Source organism: Carassius carassius, chromosome 21 (genome assembly GCF_963082965.1).
Source record: "Carassius carassius chromosome 21, fCarCar2.1, whole genome shotgun sequence".
Classification (NCBI taxonomy): domain Eukaryota; kingdom Metazoa; phylum Chordata; class Actinopteri; order Cypriniformes; family Cyprinidae; genus Carassius; species Carassius carassius.
In genome coordinates, this window is record NC_081775.1 from 22,683,966 (window position 1) to 22,710,646 (window position 26,681).

General features: G+C 37.6%; 1 protein-coding gene across 4 annotated transcripts; it reads left to right on the plus strand.

Annotated features, from left to right (window-relative positions):
• The first annotated feature begins 2,023 nt into the window (after positions 1–2,023).
• LOC132097885 (endophilin-A2-like) lies at positions 2,024–26,639 on the plus strand. Of its 4 annotated transcripts, XM_059503861.1 has the most exons (11): positions 2,024–2,405; positions 17,848–17,916; positions 18,695–18,767; positions 19,415–19,558; positions 19,643–19,776; positions 20,252–20,410; positions 21,121–21,224; positions 21,314–21,447; positions 21,737–21,784; positions 24,440–24,609; positions 26,232–26,639. In XM_059503861.1, exons 1-11 carry the CDS (start codon positions 2,361–2,363, stop codon positions 26,316–26,318), a joined length of 1,167 nt encoding a protein of 388 aa, XP_059359844.1. In that variant the 5' UTR covers positions 2,024–2,360; the 3' UTR covers positions 26,319–26,639. The 4 variants fall into 4 exon arrangements, with proteins under 4 accessions (XP_059359844.1, XP_059359846.1, XP_059359845.1 ...); XM_059503863.1 differs by lacking the exon at positions 26,232–26,639 and having other exon boundaries at positions 2,026–2,405; positions 24,440–25,319; XM_059503862.1 differs by lacking the exon at positions 21,737–21,784 and having other exon boundaries at positions 2,028–2,405.
• The last annotated feature ends 42 nt before the right edge of the window (positions 26,640–26,681 follow it).

Consider the following 26,681-nt stretch of genomic DNA (forward strand, 5'->3'; position numbering starts at 1 on the left):
TGGTTGGTATAATACACATTTTATAACACAGTATCACAGTGTCTGCTTGTGCAATAGTCAGTCTTTCCATTTTTAGTATTGACAGCCCTCACAAGCCAAGTATCTCCTTGGGTTTCATAAAGCACTCCAGCTCAGATCATTTAACACCCCCTGTCTGTCTTTTACATTTTATTTTTTTTATGCTTATCTATTAGCTAACTTAAATTGATGTGTGAAGGTAGAGAAAGATTGTAAAAAGTGCAAATACTTTTGCAAAAAAAAAAACATTTCGAGTTTTAGAGGTTGTATTTTTGTGGAGTGTAATTCGCCACCCTACAAACTGCCACAAGTGTCCGGCCCGTCCTTGAGGTTAGTTCTGGAAGTGTGCGTTTACATCTACACTCAGTCACTCAGGGAGATAGCTGGGTTCTCTGTCCTAAAATGTCTTCTTCAGTTAGCCTAGCAAGACACCTACCACCAAATAGAAGACCTGAATCCTTGATCACTGTGTACGGTAATTTTTCTTGTGAATGTTAATCGCAGAAGTATAAGAATTTTACCCCTGTTTTATATCAGTGCTATTGGAGGATTTTTTTTTTTTCAGTTTGAATTGCTTAAAAAAACAAACAAATAGGATCAAAACTATAAGGTGTATATATATATATATATATATATATATATATATATATATATATATGTATATATATATATGTATGTATATATATATATGTATGTATATATATATATATATGTATATATATATATATATGTATATATATATATATATGTATATATATATATATGTATATATATATATATATATATATATATATATGTATATATATATATACATATATATATATATATATATATATATATATATATATATATATATATATATATATATAAAATTTAATCTTTAAATCTAGTGTTGTGTTTGTTTATTTTTGTGATATTTTCTTCATTTCTGTCCTTTTCTGTAACATTTTCTCACCTGTGTAGTGTCATCCTTTGTCTTGAAGAATTAAAATCCTATTTTTTTAAAGAGCATTTTTAAGCATAAAATCCCCTACAAGAGTCCTAATTCTTTGCCATGGTCCTTCTGTGGTTGTTTCAATTGTAACTTTATTTTCATATTATATATTAATTTATGGTGTATTATGGATACAGAAAATAAAACAAACATGTTAAAAGATATTATTGTACAATAAGGATTACACACATGGATTCCAGAATGTAATAAAGGTCTTTTTACTTTACACTGAGTGTTTTGTTGTTTCTGAAAATTTATTTTTAATTTAAATGAACAAATGTAACAATTTTTTTATATTTCAAAGTACAAAGGACTTATTTCAAAGTAAAATGCAACATAAATTTAAATATCTATATTAATATAGACTACTGTACAATGTATTGGGCTTAGTTACAGTAGATTCCTTTTATTTTAAAGTAATACTTTTATTTAACAAAGAAGCATTATATTGATTGAAAGGGACTGTTTAGACTTGCATTGTAACATATATATATATATGTATATATATTTAATGTATACTGTTTTTTTTTTTTTACTTTTCACTGAATAATAATAAATGTTTAGCTGCAGAACTACTTATCTGTAGTAATAAGAAATTGAATAAGAAATCATCTTTTCCAAAAAAAAAAAAAAAAAAAAAATATATATATATATATATGCTATTTAAACATATAAAAGAAAAAATATTTTACACTGTTACTGTTTTTACTGCATTTGTGAGACAAATAAATGCAGCCTTGGACAGCATGAGAGGCATGAAATAATATATGTATATATAATATTTGTAGTTCAGTTATTGCTGTTAATCTAATAGATTTAGTTCCAATAACAAAATGCTGTGCCAAAATCATCTTAGCATAGAATTTAATAACGATAATAAACTAGCAGTCTTTTTGTAGAGCGCCATTAAAATAGACATCTGGCTCCATCATCTGGTCAATAGAAGCACTTGCGCTGTGGGTGCAGTGTATTTCCTGAGCGGTAGCGGGCGCTGTTGTCCTGCTTCCAGTCCTTTTCTCCGCTCGCGCAAGGAATGTGCTTGCGTTGCGCAGGAAACCGCTAGTTCCTCAAGACTTACAAATGCGGTGGATGCACTGTAAACCGTATCGAAGTCACAATTTCGTAGAAAGCCACCAGAAGAACATTTAATAACATAGCATTATAAAACCTTTCCCAGCAGCCACCTGGAGTATTTTATTTTTTTTTGTGGAGCGGTGTCGTTTATCTGAGGACTTGAGTTTTAGATTTCACTCGGCGACCGTTGACTTTTGTCACACTGTTGTGTCAGTCTAAAAACCTACTTTACAAGTATTTTTCTTCGTCGAGAAAAGAGGATTACGCTTTGAAGATGTCCGTGGCGGGCTTAAAGAAGCAGTTTTACAAAGCCAGCCAGGTTTGCGAGTTACTTTTTTTCTGTTGTTTTCTTCCCTTGAACCGCAATGCTGTGCCAATTAGCTTAGCCTGCTAACGCTGCGCTAAACTTAAGTCCGCTATTCTGCACTTTAAACGTATTTTGTGTGTGTTTCTTCTATATGTATTTAACTCTTTCTGAATATTTACAATGAAAAACCGTGCTGTTGTTTAAATTTCATATCCCCGTAGAGTCATTGCGATATTTAATAATTTTTGACCTCTTTCACTGGTCATAAATGTTCAGCGTGACTTTTTGGGTGCGTTCACGCCTAATTAGAGGTTACAGTGTGTTAAAAAATATGCACAAGAGTGACTGTTTTCTTTTAGCTTGGTATTGCAATGCAACGCCCCCGTCCTTACTATATCACTCCTCTTGCCACGTTTACTGCAGTAAAATCAACGATTTGGCTCTAAGCATATGTTCACGACCTACTCGTGAGTTGTTTTAATTCTGCACAGAAAATATACAAAGAATATACTACAGCATCAGGTTTACTAATTATTACCGCAGTTTCCTTCAATGGCATCTGTTGGACAATTACGTTTTGTTTGTGTTTCTCTTGTTTCTATGGTTCACACTTTATGCTGGAAAATGTGGCTTACAATGCTGGCATTCGTTTTAAAAATGAGCAAAAGTCAGTCATGTATTTTGTCAGTGGGTTAAAGAAACCTGCATGTGATTAAACAAGCAGAATTTGGGTCAGTCCTGCTGTGCAGTACCTGTTAAGCTCTTTTAGAAATAAATATTTGTATAAATATATTGCATATATCAAAGTTTTCTATTTTTATAGAAGAGTATGCCGGTGTTTCAGACATTTTTGGGTGAAGTGCTTCAAATGTTTTAATTATATTTACACAATGGCCAGAACATTAAATACATAATATATGGAAATTCTTATATTCAGGATGAAAATATCAAGCTTTGCTCAGTAAGGAATTAAAGTTCAAATACAGTAATATCTAAATAAAATTATATCCATCTAGTTAAGCTGAATATTGGCTTATTATCATGGCAAAAGCAAAGCAGAATGATGCATGTGCATGGGCTCGCAGCAGGCAATGTGTTGGCTTAAAATGTGCCAAAAGTCTCACTTTGACCGTGTGAAGATAATCAAATGTGTTATCATGAAAATCTCTTCCTCATTTTGGCTGCTCTTGCTTGTCGTTGTGGTGTTGTGAGAAGGTTTTTTGTCTGTGGTTTATGATATAATTAACTCAAGACTTAATGTGTTTTTCGTCAATTTGTTAGTTTCTCGTTGCCAGCTGTTGTTTTCCAAAGGGCACATGAGCACAGATGTAGGGAAAGCAGCGCATCTCTGTCCCTGTTCACTGATCTCAGCAGGAAAGGACAATGGGTTGCCCAATTTCCTGTTTGGAACATGCTCAGATCCCTAGTGGGGAGTTTACATGAGTGGAGGAGTACAGCAGGGCAAAGGAAAACGGCCAGCATTTGGGCCTGAGCGGCGGAGTATGAATTCTGCAACACTAAGGGGGGTTGTTGTGCTCTCTTTTGCTCTGCCTGGCTCTTTTTATTGGACTGCAGTGGTGCAGTGAACTCATGCCAGCATTCCACAGTAATCAATACTTGACACCGGCCTGACACCCTGCCAAAAGAGAAACTCTGACACCAGTCACACCCTCAGTCCAGCCTTCCTCTCAGTGTGCTGTCCGGAGAACTGTTTGAGCTGCTTGAAGGTTGCTTTTTTTTAATAATGTACACAACAGGGAATGTTTTTCGTTTAGCTTTTTGTCTGAGCAGGAACAGTGTTTTTATGCTCTAGCTTTCTGTAGCCTTGTTTCTAACTGTTAGTGGTACTAATTAAAATCTTAAGAATTACAATAACACATATGATAAATAACATAATATGATAAATCTTACCACAGCATTGCCTTTGTGGTATAGAACCAGACGTGCTTACTGAAGTTATTGCTGCACAGGGACAGAGTTATACAATACTTAACTTGGGGAATATAGGAAAAAATTACCTGTAATCAATCTGCTGCCAAAAGAAAAAAGCTGTAATAAATGGATTAATACATTATTTTTAGGTTAAGCAATAAGCATGTATTCTGCTCCATATAAATCTATTAAAGTCACCATGAAATTAATGTAGTGAATTTCTGCAGTGAATGGGTGCCGTCAGATGGAGAGTTCAAACAGCTGATAAAAACATCACAATAATTCACTCTGGTCCATCAGTTTATGTCTTGTGAAGTGAAAAGCTTCATCATTAGATGTTTTAACTGCAAATTGTTGCTTCTGGCTAAAATTTGAGTACTCTATTCATGTTGCTTTCTCCAATGCAAAGGTCACCTCATCTGAATCAGGAGTGAAATATGCACATCTCAAGTACTATTTAAAAATAGCCCAAACAAATCAGTTGGTGAGTTTTGATGTAATTTAGGGTGTTTTCACAGTGTGTTTTAAAAGAACCAGGCCTAGTTCGCGTTAAGTCAAACAGAAATGGAACCAGCTGAAAGTGACCTCAGTCCTTATGGTCTTCATAATTTAGTGGACTCCAAAAAGAACCTTCTTTTTTTTGGTCCTCTTCAGCACTGAAGTTTCTTGGTCACACTACAACTTCATAAGATCTCAGAGCCCAACTTTCTGCAGCAGTGGAATGCTGGAGTCTGACTTGGAAAATTTGGAAGATGAAATGAGCAGGGAAGGGGCTGAGGAAGAGCTGGCAATCACTGATCATGTCATTGGTCAAGACATTTGCAGAGCTTTAACAATGTATTTCAGTCAAATTTATATGTCACAAATGGAACACTTCATGCAGTGTTTCCCACAGAATTAAGTTCTATTTGCTGTGGTGTGGTGTTTGGGGACCGGGGAAGGGTTAAGTTAAATAAAAGTTAAAAAAAAGTTAAATATATATATATATATATATATATCATATATTTTTAGTGACAAGTACACATTTCCATTGCCAACACTTAGTGTCAGATACCTTAAAGGGATAGTTCACCCAAAAAAGAAAATTCTATCATCGTTTACTCACCCTCAAGTTTTTCCAAACCTGTATGAGTTTCTTTGTTCTGCTGAACACAAAGGAAGATATTTTGAAGAATGACAGAATCAAACACATCTCGGTCCCCAATGACTTCCATAGTAGGAAAAAATATATGGTAGGTATATGGTATGGTAGTCAATGGGGACCGAGATCTGTTTGGTTACAAACATTCTTCCAAATATCTTCCTGTGTGTTCAGCAGAACAAAGAAACTCATACATGTTTGGAACAACTTGAGGGTGAGTAAACAATGATAGAATTTTCATTTTTGGGTGAACTATCCCTTTAAAGACATTGCTATTGTTACTTTGCTATGCCATTGCTACACTTTCTATGCTGTGACTGCTCCACAGACTTCTTGTTGCAAACTTTGCTCACACACACACACACACACACACAAACCTGGACCTGGAGATGGACACACACACATACACTCAAACTCACAAACTTACTGACACACTCAAACACAGGCTCACACACTCAAACATTCAAAAAGACTCACACACACACACACACACAGACTCAGACACACACAGGCTCACACACACACCAAACTGGACCTGGAGGTGGACACACACAGTCTCTGACACACACACACACACACACACGAGCGCCGTGTGAACAAAAGCCAGATCTAATGCCGTGTTGAAGTGATGACGCGCGACTCTTTTACCGGCTGTTTTGAAGGAAGATCAACTTTCGCGACGAAAAAATATGTGCAAACTGTAATGAAGCAGAGATCAGTTAGTTCCTCACTTTCCGCGCTGACGCCGAGATCCTTTGCTTGCTTCAGTGAAAGTATAATGTGCCTAACGTTTTCGACTCGTACATTACACGTCACACTGATGTCAAGTGTCGTTACAGGATCTTTACGGGTTGTGTGTGAAAGCACGCACATATCCCAGGTAATCACTGGCAGTGTGAAAGTGCAAAATCTAGCGACCCGGGAACAATTGCCGTAACACTTTACCCGTGTATTTGCCGGAATGGCAGTGTGAAAGGGGCTCTAGAGAGATCTGGAGCTGATTTGGTGTAGATCGGTAGCTCGGTGCTTCGTGACTGTTCTCTCGCGGCGCGCTGTCTTTTAACGCTTGTTCGAAACCCGCGCCAACACAGACTAACTTTATTTATTTTTGTTTATCCTACTTCAGCCGCTACGGGTGATCATACCAATAACTTGTAGTCCTTACAAGAATATCAGAATCATGCAATGAGCAAGTCTGCGTTTATTAGACACTTTATAATATCACATCAGTTTGTGCTTTTAGAATCGCTGTATCTGCTGTGGACGTTCCATCACATCTGCAGCGGAGACCTGAACCAGGAAGTTGGTCACCAGATAAGACGGTAACCAGTTAAACCGTAACCCCGGAGAGCGCCAGTATGTTTTCCACGGAAGTGCTCGTGCATCACAGTTGGTACACCATATTCGTTTTTGCAAAGGGAACAAAGGACCATTTTATTTGGCCTCTGTTTAAAGTAGGCTTGTTGCGATAGTCTGTGTTACCGGTGATACACGGTGTTTAACCCACCTAACGGTCATAGCACTTGACCACCGGCACCGTCCCCATCGTGTTGAAGTTTTAGCCTATAGCAATAAAGCACTTAATTCAGTTAGTGACTACGTGCCTTCATAATTTAGCGTAAGCGGAACGAGCGCCACAGTAAAGAAGCAGGTGTCCGATTTCATTTATCATTTGAGGAGAGTGAGGCGAGCTAACTGGCAAAGGATGGCGGAAGATCTGGTTTCAAAGCGAAATGCAAAAGCACCTATTTGGAAATATTTTGGATTCAAACCAAATGCCAACAGGGAACCTGAAAACGTAAACGAGGCAACCTGTAAACTTTGCCTGATGAAAGTGGCAGCATCCGGAGGTAACACTTCGAATTTACACGCACATGAGGAAGAAGCGGTCCTTTTGGGTAGGAGAGAACAGTCAGCGCAACCCGTGACAGAACAGGAAGGGGGAAATAAGGATGAAAGCGCAGAGGAGCCGCTGCACAAGAGGAAAACACTAGCAAGTTTATAAATAAAAAAACAGGCGCTGCATCAACACTGACTGTTCCAGAAAGGGTGCTCACAGAAATCGCAACTTATGTTCAGGAGCCCGAGTCCTCCATTAATGCTGAGACAGATCCTCTGGTGTGGTGGAAAGAAAATCAAAATAGGCTCCCCGTTTTGGCAAAAGTAGCCAAAAAATATCTTTGTGTTTGTGCAACAAGCTGAGCATCCGAGAGAGTGTTCAGCACGATGGGAAACATAATCACCCCAACAAGATCTCTTTTCAAACCAGAAATGGTAAATATGTTGGCTTTTCTGGCCAGGAATATGTAAGAATGTATGCAACAAGCAGTGTGATCACGTTTTGTTCCCTGTTGCAATTTAAAATGAAGGTTTTTCGTTTATTGTTTCTCATTTAGCCTATTTATAATTTTTTTGTACTGTGTATGCAGTTAATAGGCCTACCTCTTAGTTTTTTTTTTTTGCACTTAAGTGTCCAGTGATTATTCGGGTAGGCTACCTTATTTAACGAAGTTTTTGATGTTCGTTCGTTTCATATTCGATGGTTGTGCGGTGTTTTTTTTTGTTTTGTTTTTTTGCTGAAAAAGGCAGGCACTTTAACGAATATTGAATTTTTTTATATAATTTCTTGTTTGATACTTGCACGATGTGTGCAGTGGTTCGTTTTGTTAATAAATGCACTTTAAAGGTGTTTCATAAGTGCTTTTGTTTAGTTTTTGCATGGTGTGTTAAGTTATTATTCATTTTGCAATAAAGATATGTGTAATACAAGCGAGTGTCTTATTGTTTTGTGTATTTTTATTAAGAATAAAATAAATTAACCCATGATTAATTCAAACAAATGCTACTGAATTGCCGCTAATTAAAGTGAAAGTAAACTGAGACGTGTGCACGTCTGCACGACCGCATTTCCGGCCACCCGAAATCCCCGACACGCAACCCTGGTGACACCGGGATTACCGGTTTTTTTACACGTCGATTAACCGGTGAAAAAAATCAGTCACCGCAGCATCCCTAGTTTAAAGTATTCCCATACTTTTGATAACCGTGGTCTCTGTTTTTGTGATAGAATGCAACTTTCTCCATTCCCAGGAGCAGAAGCCGCAATTACGCGAGATTTAAACAGTGTGACGCGTCGACGCATTTCACGCACGTCGATGTATTTTTGTAGTCGACGTAATCGATGACGTCGACGCGCCGTTGCAGCACTAATGTGGGGTTAGTCTGGAGCGCAGCCTGTGGACAGCCTGCAATAGAAAACACCCTCTCCAATGGCACAGATGTCCCGGGAATAAAGAGATAACGTCTCGCTAGAGATACCAGCTTTGGGAAGCGCCTTTCATTTGCTTGTGGATGTTTGCGTCTCAAGTGATTATTGCATTGTACTTGCACTAACGTTACTGCTTTATTTTAATACCGCATAGCATATTTTGCAAGTAACTTCGTAGCCCTTTCTCTCGAAATGGGCTTACTTTTCGCTCGCTTCATTTGGCTTGCTCAGCTAAATATGTCTGTAGGCATGTAGTTGCATGTGTCAACGCGCCCAGTGAGTTCACACACGCACATGCGCGCGCGGGCGTCGCTTTCTCCTTCTTTCCAAAGCGCTCTGGCAGTTGCGCTCCTGAGGCGTCTGTCATTGCCAAGCATCCATCAGCTGTGATCTCCAGTACAACAAGGACATTTCAGTAATGGATTTCCACCACCGAAAAACCCTTGCTGTAACTCAGCTACAAGATTTATTTTAAAGAGTAAAAAAAACTTTTTCAAAAACAATGGGGAATTTCACCCCGAAAGAAGCTGATTGAGTTGGCTCTTTTCACATGACCTGGTGCCCTTGCGTCATTCTGAAAAGCTGAGATGTTTTTAACTAGATGCGGCGCGGACGGGACTGGAAAAAACGAGCTCAAACTTGAGCACAAAAAAAGATATGATATATGAACTTCATAGGTCAAATTTTTTTACTTTCGGTTAATGGTTAAAAGGTCAATTTGAACATCCCTAACTGGCATGTAAACATAATATAACATACAAAATTAATTAATTTTAAGCCACACAAAGTCAACATGTTGGTATTTCTTGCTCTGAATCTGCCATAAAATAAAAGTTTATTGATCTTTGGAAAGGTGTACCTGCGTTATGGCATTATCATTATATTAGTTGAAACTGGTCTTAAAACGACAATATTATAGTTTATCGCGATAATTTCTTGGACAATTTATCATCCAGCAAATTTGTTATCGTGACAGCCCTACCCGACAGTCAAAGTGGCATTACGTCACGAAAGTGCGGACTCAGGAAGAACTCGTGGATTAATGGTGCCATTTGGTACAGGGACAATGTACAGGTGCTTCTCAATAAATTAGAATGTCGTGGAAAATTAATTTATTTCAGTAATTCAACTCAAATTGTGAAACTTATGTATTAAATTCAATGCACATAGACTGCACATAGTTTAAGTCTTTGATTCTTTTAATTGTGATGATTTTGGCTCACATTTAACAAAAACCCACCAATTCGCTATCTCAACAAATTAGAAAATACTTTATAAGACCAATTAAAAATAAAAAACATTTTTATTGAACTGTTGGTCTTCTGGAAAGTATGTTAATTTACTGTACATTTATTCAATACTTGGTAGGGGCTCCTTTTGCTTTTATTACTGCCTCAATTCAGCGTGGCATGGAGGTGATCAGTTTGTGGCACTGCTGAGGTGGTGTGGAAGCCCAGGTTTCTTTGACAGTGGCTTTCAGCTCATCTGCATTGTTTGGTCTCTTGTTTCTCATTTTCCTCTTGACAATTCCCCATAGATTCTCTATGGGTCTCAGGTCTGGTGTGTTTGCTGGCCAGTCAAGCACACCAACACCATGGTCATTTAACCAAACACTTTTTTTTAATAATTCTTTTTTCATTTAACCAAACACTGCTTTTGGCAATGTGGGGAGGTGCCCAATTCCGATGGAAAATGAAATCAGCATCTTCAAAAAGCTGGTCAGCAGAAGGAAGCATGAAGTGCTCCAAGATTTCTTGGTAAACGGGTGCAGTGACTTTGGTTTCCAAAAAACACAATGGACCAACACCAGCAGATGACATTGCACCACAAATCATCACAGACTGTGGAACACTGGACTTCAAGCAACTTGAGCTATGAGCATCCTTCCTTCAGACTCTAGGACCTTGGTTTCCAAATGAAATACAAAACTTGCTCTCATCTGAAAAGAGGACTTTGGACCACTTGGCAACAGTCCAGTTGTTCTTCTCCTTAGCCCAGGTAAGACAGCTCAGGAGTGGCTTAAAAAGAGGAATATGACAACTGTAGCCAAATTCCTTAACACGTCTGTGTGTGGTGGCTCTTGATGTCTTGACCCCAGCCTCAGTCCATTCCTTGTGAAGTTCACTCAAATTCCTGAATCGATTTTGCTTGACAATCCTCATAAGGCTGCGCTCTTGGTTGGTTGTGCATCTTTTTCTTCCAGACATTTTCCTTCCACTCAACTTGTGTAGCCTAGTGAACCAAACTGAGAGACCATTTTGAAGGCTCAGGAAACCTTTGCAGGTGTTTTGGGTTGATTAGCCGATTGGCATGTAACCATATTCTAATTTGTTGAGATGAAGATGAGATGAGATGAGATGAGATGAGATTGGTGGGTTTTTGTTAAATGTGAGCCAAAATCATCACAATTAAAAGAACCAAAGACTTAAACTACTTCAGTCTGTGTGCATTTAATTTATTTAATACACAAGTTTCACAATTTGAGTTGAATTACTGAAATGAACTTTTTCATGACATTCTAATTTATTGAGAAGCACCTGTATGTAGTTATTTATTTCAACTTTATTTTTTTACTCCGATAAGATGGTATTAATGGTTCTTTGCTCCTAACTTTTTTACACAATAAGCTGTATTTATATAATATCACACCATGGTCTTTATGATCACACCATGTCACGTTCAAACAAAATTTAGTTGCACAGGCAACAAAAAAGGTTGCAAAATGAGATAACTTGGTTTGTTCACATATACAAGCTGAACCACTCAGAGTATTTGGAGGTGTGTGAAGATTTTGGGATTGTCTATTCGCTGTAGAGAGTATGTGTTATCAGTATTTTTATAGCAATTTTCTATTGACAAACACTTGTATTTAATTATTAGCTTAAAATATATTACTTGGGTAATGTCATTGTTTTAAAAGTGGATACACTCATTAAGTCTGGAAATTGAAAAGTGGACTGACTCCTGTAAACTGAAGTACATCTACCGCAGTCAGTGGGGCGGTGCCAGCCTAAAAGATAATAATTTCTGCACCACTGTAGTACAGTCAACAGTTTTCGTAAATAGTCCTACTATCCTCCACTGGTCAGACCAACAGATGCCATTGGTTGCTCCAGTGTTGCTGTGTTAGGCTTTTTGGGTGCTTCAACAAACAGCAATGTTTTAACTGTGCCACATCGTTTACACTTCTAGAAGTCATCCTACGAATACTTTGTAGTTACCTTGGCATGAGGTGGTATAGTAGAAAGTATTTTAACTGAAAAAGCAGATATATCACCTTTAGGCAAGTGTCTACCTAGTAACACATTTGCTTGACTTTTTTGTTTGTGTGGGGATTGCGTAAGTGGTATTGTTCTGAAATTCCTTACTGCATTTGTCTCTGTGGCAGTTGAGTCAAAGTCATGCATTCTTCTCTTCATTAGTTTCACAAGCACTGCATTATCTATGGAGTCTGGTCTTGATTTCACTCTTCCCCTGCTGGGTCCGCTTTGGCTACATGACTGGCTGTTTGTATGCATATTTGTGTCAAAGTTAGCAGTACTTTGCATACTTTATCAAAAGTGTGTGTCAGAGCCAAGCCTCTGTATTATCTCTTTAGCTGCTGACAAGGCCTCTTTCACTCATAAATATACATTATGTTGCCTGCTGTCTGAGATCTACAGTTTCATTGCGGGGGTGTCTGATTAAGATTATTACTCTTGGAGAGAACAAATGTTTTTATTTGGTGTGTCTGCATTACTTTGAACATATGTTCTGGAATATGCATCAGATGAAGCTTGTTTTTTTTTTTAAATGATAAAGGGATAGTTCATCCAAAAATTAAAATTACCCCACGATTTACTCACCCTCATGCCATCCTGGGTGTTTATTAGGGATGCACCGAAATGAAAATTCTTGGCCGAAACCGAAAAAGAGAAAACCAAGGCCAAAAACCGAAACACTGAAAGAAATTATGCCAATTATTAGTACCATTGCATTTATTGCTATGACCGTGTACTAACTTTACTAAAATGAAGACATTGCAATTGCATAAATTAATATTAAAGTTTCAAAGATAATTACAATTACATTATAAAAAACATAAAAATACATAATTATAAATTATGCAAATATTTATTAAGCACATTGCAACAATGCACAGTATAAAATAAAATTCAAACTAAAAATTTATCCCACTCATGTGAATATTAAATAATAATGTACAGGCCTACTGGCCTGCAGAAAGGTTTTAAAATGAACTGTTCTCTCATAAAAACAAAGTGCATTTATGTGAAGTGCATTTGAAATTGTTCTCTGTAGGACTAGAAAGTGCATTACTTCTCCAGTATAGGCAAGAGGGTTATCACCTTTGGGGATGGGGACTTCAGACAGATAACCATCTAGCTGTTGAGCAGTTGAGCTTGTCATCTGCCTGACATTTGAGAAATATTTGAGAGAGTGTATTTAAACAGGGCCAGGGCATAAATAAACATTTTTATCAAATTAAAGCAGAAATATGGCTACAATCTGATATTATGTATGTGTGTGTGTGTGTGTGTGTGTGTGTGTGTGTATATATATATATATATATAATGTCACATATATAGTAGCCTAAGAACAAAATAGCCAACGTATTATTATTATTCTTGCAGAATTTCACTGAACATATCAGACAACGAGGGTGCATGCCCCTCATCTGGTGCAGAGACAAGTCTTTTTTTCTGCGCTCTGATCTCAGTCTCCTGGCTAAACCAGCTGGTCACTCTCTCTCTAGCAGCAAAATCTTCCAGACTTGGCCCCTCTACACTGATTCTTATCAGATCTTCTACTGTGTCTGAATGAAGGGATGCTCTTGAACAGCTAAACAGTCCCTAAAAAGTTTATACTAATGTTTCAGCTATTAAAATAATTCAGTTTTGTATGTAATAGCAAAGTGATTATATTTCTTTTCGTTTTTTTATTAAGTAAATTTAGAAAAACATTTGGAGCATTTTTTGTTTGTTAAATATAAGTTTTAGTTTTTGTAACGACCAAGTGGTCAGCGGCAGACAGTGAGCCTATATTTGATCAATTTAGCCTTTGAAATCATCACGACTTGCCTAAAATAAAATCTTTAGATATAAAAGTTCAAGTATATAACAACATTTAAATGTTAGACACAGATAAATGAGCGCTATATCCAACAGTTTGTGCGGAGACACTTCAGGACATGGAGACACCAGCGTGATCACTTGCATTTATTTTTCCAGTTGATACGCTGTAATTTTTGTTCATAAAGGTAAGAGTAATACATAATTTGTAACTGCAAAGGGTCTACTTTTATTTGTGTGCACTCCTAATATCAATAAAACGTTTTACTTTTGTAAAATAATGAAAACAAACATGATCTTTCTGCCGTCTCGTCTTTAACAGAAGTACAAAAAATTAACCGAAACTCCGTGAATACATGCCTTAAAGAAATGATAAATATATCTATAGAGAGCTTAGTTTAAATGACTACTTAATGAGATAAAACAAATTGAAATCAAAAACTCTTTAAATATAATCATAATCCGTAAAGATGAACTTCTCTCTTAAGGCGCGTCTGAGGAGATGAAGAGTCAGGATCGGCAACTTCATCCTTGTGACACAGACTCAGAAAACACTAGTTTATTAGTAAATAATTCAAATATCTCCATACTATTTCCCTCTGTCACATTTATGGTAAATACTTTTGCCGGTGAAAATTGGCCCGAAGCCCAGCCTGAGGGGCATAAAAAGTCATAAAATGTAGGGCACTAGTATCTGTTGTTGAACCACAGTGAGACTTTCAGTGTCATGGAGATGTTTTTTTTTTCTCGAACAGGTGATCGCACACGCGACTAAATTGGTCGCACTCTAGAGCCCTGACCCTTTTGAATCCATCCAGCCGATCTCCGGGTCTGACGGTAGCAATTTTAGCTTAGCTTAGCATAGATCATTGTGATTAGACTGTTAACATCTCGATCAAAAATGACCAAAGAGTTTCAATGTTTTTCCTATTTAAAACCTGACTCTTCTGTAGTTACATCGTGCACTAAGACTGACAGAAAATGAAAAGATGCGATTTTCTAGGCTGATAACGCAAACAACTATGCTCTCATTCCGGCGTAATAATCAAGGAACTTTGCTGACGTACCATGGGTGCAGCAGGCACAGTGATATTTCACAGCCCCTGAAAATAGTCCCCAGCTAGTTTGTGGAGTTGCAGCAGTTGCAGAGTTGCTGGGGACTATTTTCAGGTGCTGCATAATATCACTGTCCCTGCTACACCCATGGTTCCAATGGCTGCTGCAAATTTAACTATACCATCACAGGAATAAATTACATTTTAAAATATATTAAAACAGAAAATAGTTATTTAAAATGGTAAAATATTTCCCAGTAATTATTTTTTTAATTGTAATTTTCATCAGATGAATGCAGCCTTGGTGAGGCAAAGAGACACTTATCTTTAAAAACATTTAAAGTATCTGAAAAGATTTCAGCAAATATAGTTCTGTATATAAATTGCTTTACCACAAGATTGTTTATGAAATTGTATTTTAAATAGTTTTGAAATGTGGCACTGACGGTATTGCCTTCACTAGAAATGTTAAATTAAAAGGAACTTGAACACGTCAGTCTTTATCTGTGTCCTTAATCTAAGCCGTATCATGTTGTCCACCAAGTATATGCCGTTGACTATCCACTGTCTTTCCCCACCTCAACATATTGGAGACGTTTGGACACACTGCTTGACTTGCCACAAAACACTGGTTTAATTATTAATTAGCTTCCTTTGTGCTCTGCCAAACAAACTGAATTGCACAAATATGCAAACATGCTCGGAGGATATAGAGGAGTGAAAAGGTCACTGCAAGCAGACTCATCTTTGTCAAACACGGCTATGGTTGTAATGGAGCGTTCTTGTGCTGATCTGTTTGACTTAAAATTACTGTTATTCATCTTGATCTAACTGTAACAAGTTGTTTAGGGTTGCTTTTGTTCATGGTTAGGTTAACACATTTATTGTGTTATTTATTGTGTTTATTAGTATTGTTATTCATTTATTGTGATCAGCATATGTCATTATAGACAGCCCTAGTTTAAATTGTTTAAATAATTTGAATCGAAAAGCTTTTTTTTTTTTCAAACCTAGCAGCAAGAGATGTCTTTGTAATCTATACAGCAGATGTTGCAAGATCCTCCCTTAATGGATTCTAAATAGTTTTGAGAAAAAGTCTTTTTAAACTTTGGACTGACATAAAAGATCAGTTGGATTGTGTTGTTCACAAACTAGTCCTGGATGTTTACAGTTTGAGTAGACTGAAGGTAGCGCTTACAGTAAAGAGTAAGAGAAAAGCTCACGGAGACAGGTGGTTATAGATAAAAAGCGAAAACAAAATGAAAAAAACATCAACAATACAAGTTACCTCCATAAAATGACATGTGTGTGTGATTAATGTTCTTATGACGTGATATGACAAACATCCAGCACTTTCCATGTTGAAATATACGCTTCCTACAATTAGGGCCGAAAAACCAGTGAAACGAATAACATATGTTGGTGAGGAATGAAACTTAACATGTGGCCTTGTTTCAACAGTTGCACAGTCACTGTCTTTGGTTCTCTATTGCATGGTCAGCACATTAAGATGAGTGGAACAAGCATGTGTTTCCGAGCCCTGAGAACAACAACTGTTGTGACAGACACAGGTTCACACAGAGCTTTTTTGTTGTCAATTTAATACATTAGAGTCAAGTAATGCATGATGATGATGTGCTGTATAATATTCATAATGATGAACTAAGAATAAACTGTCTTATTGGAGTCAGTCAGAGTTTTAAAAATGAACACCATGGACGTACAGTGGAAAAAAATGATCCCTCCTAAGTGAGCACAAGAGAAATGAGGTGAGGGGAGGGCTAATTGGATTTACATGTGTACAGTGCAAAAATGAGTGGCTTGTGAAAGGTAGCTAATGTTCTACCCTGTTTATATGTTGTGTGGAATCCAGAGGTGGAGGGAAAGTGTAAATTAATAAACGTCTGTCTCACAGAATTTGAGGCAAATTTTGGTATGTCATGTTTGATCTTGCCTTGGGCCCCTTGTGAGTTAAAACTGCAGCTGTCCTTGCTTTTATTTGTGGTTTAGACTTGAAAAATTAGATTTTGGCACCACACAGATTTTTTTTTACATAACATTATTAGTGTTTTCTCTGCCTGACATTCAGGGAGATGAATGAATTACATAATCACTGACCATTCTAAAAGTGAATTGGGCGAATCATTTTATATTTTTAGATGTTAAAGAATCAGTAAGACTTCTATATGCAGCATGTGTTTTATTATTTATCATTATTAAAATGTCATAACTTTGTATATATTTATATTTTTGATTACACAGTGATTCTGATACAGGTTTCACAAACCTTAACACAAAACTTGTTTAATTTTGATATTGTAAGGTCCAGGCACACGGCCCAAGGAAGGTATCCGGTGCTGGATGAAGGTTTCCTGCGTGTTCGGTCTTTCAGCGCGTAGAGTTATTCATTTTTAGGTTAAACTCAAATCTGACTCCATTTTATTATTTAATCTGACTCCATTTTAGTATCAAATAATATCTCTTAATTCTTAGGAAATGAATTATCTTTTAATCTACTTTTGTAAGGAGACCATTGTACCAGTTGCACTGAGACAATTCAAATGACACCAAACATGACTGTAAATATCACTTGCATTAATATAGACCATTATATTCTACTATTGACCATTCTGAGTGAGCTATGTGAAAGGAAGGAATGGGATGAGAAGGAACTGTTGCATATGTGAGAGATGCGTTTCCTGCATTTTCTCTCAGTGAGATGTGGGAACAGATGTCTGTATGTTAATGCACTGTGTGTCCTTAGTATGTCTCAGAAGATCAAAGTGTCTGAGGTTTCTGTAATTCTTACAATATAAATATCAGTTTTTTTGTACATGAATTTGTTTAATTTTTTGTTCACACTTTGTGTTTTGTGTCTTGGTTTGATTTTGTGGTATGATCAGTACAACCTTAGGCAGTTTAGTGTTATTTTACTGTAATACAGTGATTATACTGGATTAAAGATGGCTTCTTTCTCTGTTTGTGTCAGATGGTGAGTGAGAAGGTTGGTGGTGCTGAGGGAACTAAACTGGACGAGGAGTTCAAGGACCTGGAGAGAGTAAGTGGAGAGTATTTTCCCACACTGCAGCCAACAGTCTTTCTAAAAACATTGATTTAAACACATTAAGTGATTCAAAGACTTGATCTCTGTCCCACACATCCATCAGTAAGATTTTCTACACCACCTGTGTTTTTCTGGAAAGTTGATTCTGCTTACAAAGTGAAAGTGGTGTGGCTGTAGTGATCCAGGATTGTCTGTTTTTATAATTATCTTAAATGTTTTTTTTATTCAATAATCCTCTCCTCTATACCTGAGTGTTGTCATCTGGTCTCCTGACAACACTGTTTGTTTAACACTGAACATTAATGGCTTCACAGATTTGATACTGCCTTTTGATTCTGTAATTCGATATTTTAATAAATTGTTTCTTAGAATACAAGCACATAAAGAGGAGTAAAAAAAGCAGTGTTCTGATAGATCTTACATAGGGATATTCAATGCAGAAATTATAAGAAAGTGATAAATTATAGACTGCTGGCCATTACAGCAAAATAAGCATCTGTAAGGTGATATTAATGTTATTACAAGAGATTTTGTTCTTTTATCGTGTTTAGTGTGTGTGTGTGTGTGTGTGTGTGTGTGTGTGTGTGTGTGTGTGTGTGTGTGTGTGTGTGTGTGTGTGTGTGTGTGTGTGTGTGTGTGTGTGTGTGTGTGTGTGTGTGTGTGTGTGTGTGTGTGTGTGTGTGTGTGTGTGTTCGTGTGTGTGTGTGTGTGTGTGTGTTCGTGTTCGTGTTCGTGTTCTCAGTGTGGTGACTTCCCCTCTGTGTTTCTATAGAAAGTAGATGTGACAAATAAAGCTGTAATAGAAGTCATCTCTAAAACATCAGAGTACCTGCAGCCCAATCCAGGTAAGACCAAAAATGATCTTGGAGCTTTTATGTTATCTTAGTGTTTATTTAAGGTTTGTATACATTATATTCCTTAAGCCCAAAGTGTACCTTGGTTTTTACAGGTATGCATATAGTGCGTGACACAAATGTTTATCATTACCGTAGTGCTGCATCAGTCATGTTTTCACTGTCATGTGACCTATGGCGTCAGTTCACTTTTATTTACAAATCCTCTCCCATGGCCTCATGGGATGATAAAAGTGACCATCAGATCTGCACTTCAATATCTCACCAGTAGTCTTAAGTTAAGTCAACCAGGAACCTTTCACCTACTGTTTTATGAATGCTAACAATAACATATTATTATTCCGTTCATATACTGTTTTTCAGATACCATAAAGTATGAAAGTAGGCATATTCCAAAGCAAGTTTAAACAAGTTTATTTCCAACTAGTTAGAACAAGGCACTGAACAAGGATGAAACTTTATAGCATGCATGTGTTGAGCTCCTGTGTTCACGTATGCTATTAAATGTTTTGAAAGGCTTTGTGCCCAGCTGTATACATGAGCTAAGCTTCTGCATCTATATAAACGTATACTTTAACAGATGCCTACAATAAACATTATTGATCATTACTGTAAAACATCTTTTTTCTTTCACACAGCATCTCGTGCAAAGCTCTCCATGTTGAACACAATGTCTAAGATTAGAGGGCAAGTGAAGAGTCCAGGTTATCCACAGGCAGAGGGGCTGCTGGGAGAATGCATGGCAAAGTATGGCAGAGAACTTGGAGAGGACACAAACTTTGGTGGGTTTACAAAATGAGTGCAGCTTTTGAAACCTTGATATCTCTTGCTAACCGTATTTACAAAACAACTGCATATGTGTCTAGGTGGTGCTCTAGTTGATGTTGGTGAAAGTATGAAGAGGCTAGCAGAGGTGAAGGATTCTTTGGACATTGATGTCAAACAGAATTTCATCGACCCGTTACAAGGCTTGTCTGACAAGGACTTGAGAGAAATACAGGTTTGCTTACATTTTCTGTCTCCGACACATATATAATTTAAAGATACCTGTATAATTTTTATATGACGCCCAGGTTCAAAGAAAAAAATTGTGCCGTAAGGGTTACAACAGCTTGCCATTGAGCAGTACCTTTAAAGTAAGGTCATAGTAGTACCTTAAGGGTACATATTACTGCTATAAGGCAATTATATGCACCTTTCAGCTGTAGATATGGTACAAAGATGTCCCTTCAAGGGTACTGCCCAAGTGACAAGCTGTTGTACCCTAAAGATGCAATTTATGAACATTTTGTTCTTGAAGGTGCAGATAAAATGCTAAACCATTTATAAGAATTAAATATCTACAGTTCGTTTTGAATTAATGATGAGCTGGAGAGTAATATCTTCACAGAACAAGAGTTTAGAGTTAATTTCCTTTACTTTGTGGTCAATTCCACACCAGTAGTTTTCAAATGGAGAATTTCCCTCTTTCTCAGCACCATTTGAAAAAGCTGGAAGGACGCAGGCTGGATTATGACTACAAGAAGAAACGTCAGGGGAAAATTCCAGATGAAGAGGTCAGGCAGTCTCTGGAAAAGTTCCATGAATCTAAGGAAGTGGCTGAGATCAGCATGTACAACCTTCTGGAAACTGATGTAAGGATTTACCATCTGACAGCTTGATGCTTCATTTGGTGTGGGTTTTTTTTGTGTTTGTGTGTTTTCTGGGGGGTTGTGCTAATCCTATTAGCAGCACTGAATAATTCAGTGTTTGTCTGGAACACCTTGCCTTAGTGATTTTTTTTAACCAACTGTTTCTATCTTTAGAACTTTTGGCAAAGGCTGTCACTTTAGAATTAGCAAAATTGAAGATTAAACTTTTTCTGTCCTTTTTTACTCCAGCCCATCCGTGGGGTCAAGACAGGTAATCCAATAAACCTGTAGTGCAGCCAAAAGGATCAAAATCCTCTCGCTTCATGGCTGTAGCTTTTGATGTTTTATGGAGATGTCAGAGCGCCATCTATTGGTTGAAAATGACCATAACTTGATGAGGGAATAAACATTGGCTGGTTTAGTCTGTGGAAAAAGACTATTTTAAAGCCATCAAGTACTAGATGTAAAGTAATACACTGAAGATGTATGGTACAGTTTTAAACCATAGTAAACCTTTAGTGTGAACAGCTAGCAGAGCTCCCAGTCTACATTTTGCAGTCTAGTGAGACTCGTGTGAACTCAAGGCCTCAGAAATTACTCATTAACTAGGCTATTTGCTTATGAATGTTGTTGTGATTTCCCAGTGTTACCATAAGCATAAATGTGCATGAGTGCATATTTATATATCTAATGTTTTGTGTGTTCTTGTCCAGATTGAGCAGGTGAGCCAGCTGTCGTCACTGGTTGAGTCTCAACTGCAGTACCACAAACAGGCTGTTCAGATCCTGGATGAGCTTTCTGACAAACTCAGAGACAGGTGTGGGCACATGTGCAATTAGCGAAGCATGTGTGTTTGTTCTTTGTTCTGTCGAAGAAGCAATATATGACTCTCATTTAACCAACCAGGATGAAAGAAGCTCAGTCACGTCCTCGTAAAGAGTATGTGCCCAAGCCCAAGCCTGTAATTGACTTTGGAGACACCAACGAACAGTCAAACGGTGGCTTCACCCCAGCATCTATTCCACCCATGCGCAATGCAGGTAAGACCTTTACTTTACCTGCTTAACACAGTCATAGGATGCCCATTTGACCAGTTTAGCTGTTCCTGGATGAGTATATATGATCTTCATTACATTTGAGGAAATGCCTTGGACTTGAGGCCAGTGAGAGAAAGGCACATTGTGCTTTGTGCGGTTGCAGCCCGGTGGCAGGGTGTGATGAGACCGCCTGTACATGTGCTGGGTTAGGCAAGACAAATGGACAGCTGTCAGCTGCTCTCTCCATCAGCCAGTGACCCTGTTCTGTGTTCTCTTCTCATTACGTCATCAGAGCCATACCGCCAGTTTGGCAGAATATCCACGTGGAAACCCAGATTGCGTGAGTCAGAGAGTGGTTGCATGGGAAAGTTTGTGTGTTTATGTGTGTTGGGGGTGAAGTAAAAGTTTGGGAAGGTGCAAGAATAAAAGTAGAGATGTGCAAAAATTCTAATTTTTTTTGGTTTATAATTATATTTGTCCGGATATTGAATATTTAATTGTGCATTTCATGTCCAATGTTTGTAGACTTAGATTTCTTTCATTTGATGCTCATTTAAAGATCATTTAATCATGGAACTGTTGAATTTAACCTTTAGCTAATCTCAAAATCCATATCAGTTTTACATAACTATATATTAAAATGTTGTTTTCGAGTATCTTTTTTGATTTCTTATTTAATATGTAGTTTTAGTTTTTTTTTTTGTTTAGTTTTTTTGTAGTCCGAACATTATAGAATTTAGTTATCCATTTATCAGTTATCAGACATAACATAATTATGGGCTTATCATATCAACTTTAATTTAGTGTCGTTACATGCCTGGCATTTTTAAATGGAGGAGAACCAAATAAGAATGTGAGGGGAAGTTACGCAATAGCACAGCAGCTGCAAAAATGTGCACATCATGCAGCCAAGACAAAAGGGCAAGCAAATATACCATTATTGTTGGTTGAATTTGTTTTCTGAAACTCCACTATTGGTGGTGGTGAGGATAGTTTTGATGTAATGCATCTTAATTTCACTTCCATTGCTTATTTACATCTACAGTAGATGAGTTTCTATAGCTGTGAAAATGTGATTTATAAAGTTCATGATAGGTTCAGCTCTTCATTAAATGGTAGTTTATTGCACTGACATACAGCTTATTACAGGTTACATAGTGTCTTGTTAAAGGGTATGTGTGCCGGATGTGTATATATTCAAGAGAGAAAGTATGAGTATCTCTGTGTGTGTGTGTGTGTGTGTGTGTGTGTGTGTGTGTGTGTGTGTGTGTGTGTGTGTGTGTGTGTGTGTGAAAGTGCACGTGTGTTGGCCTCAAGCACAGAGTGCTGCTCCATCTAACAGAGTGATCCCTTGCTAGAGACTGAAACTGGAGGTCTTCTGTCACATGACTACAGACCCAGGCTTTGGCACCCGACCCCTCACTAACACAGAGCACCTCGTCCTAACCCAGACGGTTGTAGTGAGATTAAAACTTTGTCAAACACTAACACATATGGCACTCCATGACTGGTTTGACAGACTGACGTTTTGATTGGGAAGTCGTGGCCTAATGGTTAGAGAGTCGGACTCCCAATCGAAAGGTTGTGAGTTCGAGTCCCGGTCCGGCAGGAATTGTGGGTGGGGGGAGTGCATGTACAGTTCTCTCTCCACCCTCAATACCCTCAATACCACGACTTAGGTGCCCTTGAGCAAGGCATCGAACCCCCAACTGCTCCCCGGGCGCCGCAGCATAAATGGCTGCCCACTGCTCCGGGTGTGTGCTCACAGTGTGTGTGTGTGTGTTCACTGCTCTGTGTGTGTGCATTTCGGATGGGTTAAATGCAGAGCACAAATTCTGAGTATGGGTCACCATACTTGGCTGAATGTCACTTCACTTCACTTCACTAACTGCTATGAAACAGTGTTATTTTTATTGTAATTTATATAATATTTTAGTATTTACCGTAATTCCTCAAATAAAAGCCGGGGCCTTTATTTTACCTGAACTGCAGAAGGTAACAGGCTTTTATTTCAAGCAGGCTTTATTAGAGGCAGGCCTTTAGTCTAATTCCATCTGTTTTATAAGTAATTGTTTTAAATAACCCGTTTTAAATTAAAAGCGATAGCGTTCCAGTGGACAGAGATAATAACATTAGCACAGAATCAGTTCAAAATCAATCACCAAAAGAACTAGTTTGGTTCAGACGCGCTCTGTGTCAGTCTGCTTCACGCTGAATCACGCATGCGTAGTATCGTCAGCTCCTCGGTTCTCGAATCAGACGCGTCTGACAGAAACGGTTCTCGGTTCAGTGTACTGGTGATCCGAAAACCGATGCACCCGGTTCTTGACTCGAGAACGAGAAACGCTCCGGCAGTGGGCGTGCCGTGTACATTCGTTATTTGACTGATGATTATCCACACAAATTTACCCCCGGCCTTTATTTAAGACCGGCCTTTATTTGTCCGTGTTGACCAAGCCCCCGGCCACTATCAGAGGCCCGGCGTTTATTTGAATACCGGTTTTTATTTGAGGAAATTCGGTAATTAGCTTTTATTTCAAATTTATTTCAATTACCGAAAACTATTTTAATCATATTTGTTAACAATAACAATACTTCTATTACGCATTAAATTGTTTAAAAAGTATTGGTTCTTTAGTGCATTTAATTTAAAATTCTACTAATTTATACTTTTTTTAAACTATGATAAATATAAAAATATGTTTGTAAATGTTTTTAGTTTTTTCCAAAAAAAGTCAAATTTGTATTTTCTACAATTAATTGTTTATACATATATTTGACATTTGAAAGTAAATTCTTGTCTTATTTGTTTCCCAAGAATGTCAAATATTTGACCCATGAGGATGTAATAGTTAAAGTATAAGTTATAAGTATAAGACCAACAATATATTTCCTTTTTAGCTTTTGCTTTCTCCACTGTATACTAACATCCCTTATTCGCAAAATCCCTCCTTTATATACCATTCTGATTAAATCTGTCCATCTCTCCTTTTAGCAGCAGAGCAGCCTTGCTGTAAAGCTCTCTATGATTTCGATCCGGAGAATGAAGGCGAATTGGGCTTCCACGAGGGTGACATCATCACTCTGACCAATCAGATCGATGAAAACTGGTATGAAGGCATGCTGCATGGCCAATCTGGATTCTTCCCTCTCAACTACGTGGAGGTAATCGTTCCTCTGCCACACTAAGAGGTCTTCGTTGAGGAAAAGAGGGGAGAGAGAGAAAGAGCAATAAAAAAAAGTGAACGAGAAAGCTGGAGGGAAGTGAGGTAGGGAGTAAGGAGCCAGTTGAAGTCATCTTGGTCTTCATCCTCACCACATTGTTGCCGTTGATCCAAATGTACCTGTACTCTGGCACTTTTACACATTGATTGATTTTTTGAAGGAGGGAACTTTGGGAAATGATGACCTTTCACATTCCAGGACTGACTGACTGACCAGTTGACGGACGTATGGACGTTATAACCTGGTCCTTAAGCTAACATTTCTGACACACTAACTCACTTCATTGTCCAAGTCTTTTAATAATGTCTCAAACTGTTTGTCCTGCATGAACCGAAAAGAAATGACTACAGACTATCCCTGTGTTGAAATTATCATGCTTTTAAAGAGTAGACAGGCTGTTCTTAATCAGTACAAATTCTCATTTGTTGGATTCTGAGAAGTTGCATTTCGACTGGTCCCCTTTACTGCCCCTGCTGGTCAGGTGGCGACATTGACCTTTCTCAGATTAAGGAGAAACTGCCTTGTATCTGTGACCAACACGTGAGCACTGTGGGTCTGTGCAACGTCCCAGTGTGCAGCAATCCTGAGCCACAGGCCTCTAGAAAGGAAAGTCCTTTTTTACGCTCCATAATTGTAACATTTTTCTATAACTTTTTGTCATCTAATATTTTTTCATTAATATTTTTACAAGATGTTAGAAATTAGACGCTGAATTGCACCTTGGATTATGTCATAAAGGTGAGCTAAAACACCTAAGGGATGTGTTTAGTCAGGTAGAGAGGGTTTTACTGCACTACATCAGTTTTGAAACACTTTGTGCCTCCCTTACAACTCTCTAAGGGTGGCAGACAAACCATTTACACACTGTTTTCTGAAAGAAACAGCCAAATAGTTCTTCTTCCGGCAGCCTGAATAATAGTCTTCCTCTCTCTTTCTCCTCTTTTGATGTCAGTTTACGGTAGTCTCTACATCTGATGCTGCTGGCAGTGTCCCATTATTTCTGGTGTGTATATGGGAGTGTGTTTTGGGTGGATGTTGGCTCATAAGCCCCATATTAAAGCCTAATTAACACAATGTTTTGATATAAAAAAAATCTTCCCATCTTGAAATGAAAGGATGGTGCTACGTCTCTTGCTCTCTCCCATCACCTGCAATGTGTTTTTAGAGCTTTAAAAGTGATTGAAGATCTAGTTTCTTCATTACTCAGTGTTCCCTAGTTTTTAGGATGTTTTTTTCAAATACTGTTCCGTCACACTCCATAAAAGCATGGACTTACACACCCTCCACCCCGACTCCCAAGTCCTGTCTGCATAGAGCACCTATGTGTCCTTTTCCTCTTAGAATCTGTTTACATGTTTTGTCCACGGTTTGTGTTGCTCATCGTAACCAACCGTAGTAGATGTGCTGAAGCAGACAGGCTACGATCACTGTTTCAATGTGAAAAAAAGAGTTTTAGTGCCTTTTCGATGGCAAGAATTGATCTAGAGCACCAAACAAAATATTAATTATGATTTTCGAACTAATATGTAGTTTTTGTCTGTCCTTTTTCTTTATTTACGAAGGGCTTGTTGGTTTCAGTATTTGGCATGAGCTGTGACCAGATGTACAAGCATGTGTACAGATGTGCCTTTGCAACACTACAAGTTTAAGAAAACAACAAATGGGTTATTTCTGTCTAATCGAATGAGGGTACAAGAATGATTTTCATGATAAGAAATCATTCTGGTACTGCTCTTTTTAGTATTATATGTTTTTTTATATGCATACAAAACCATTCAACCTTTTTTATTAATGATTTTTGCATGTTAGCTCAATAGCAGGTTGATGTATGTTGTAGTTTTAAAGTCTCCTCTTGTATGTTTCAGATTTAACTGCATTATATTGTTATTCTTAAATATCCCAAACCTTAAATATTTGTATCTTATTGTGTCCACTCGTCTTTTAAGTAAATAAATTCAAGAAAGTACTCCATTTGTTTCACTTGTGTGAGTATGAACTGTTTCTTTAATTGT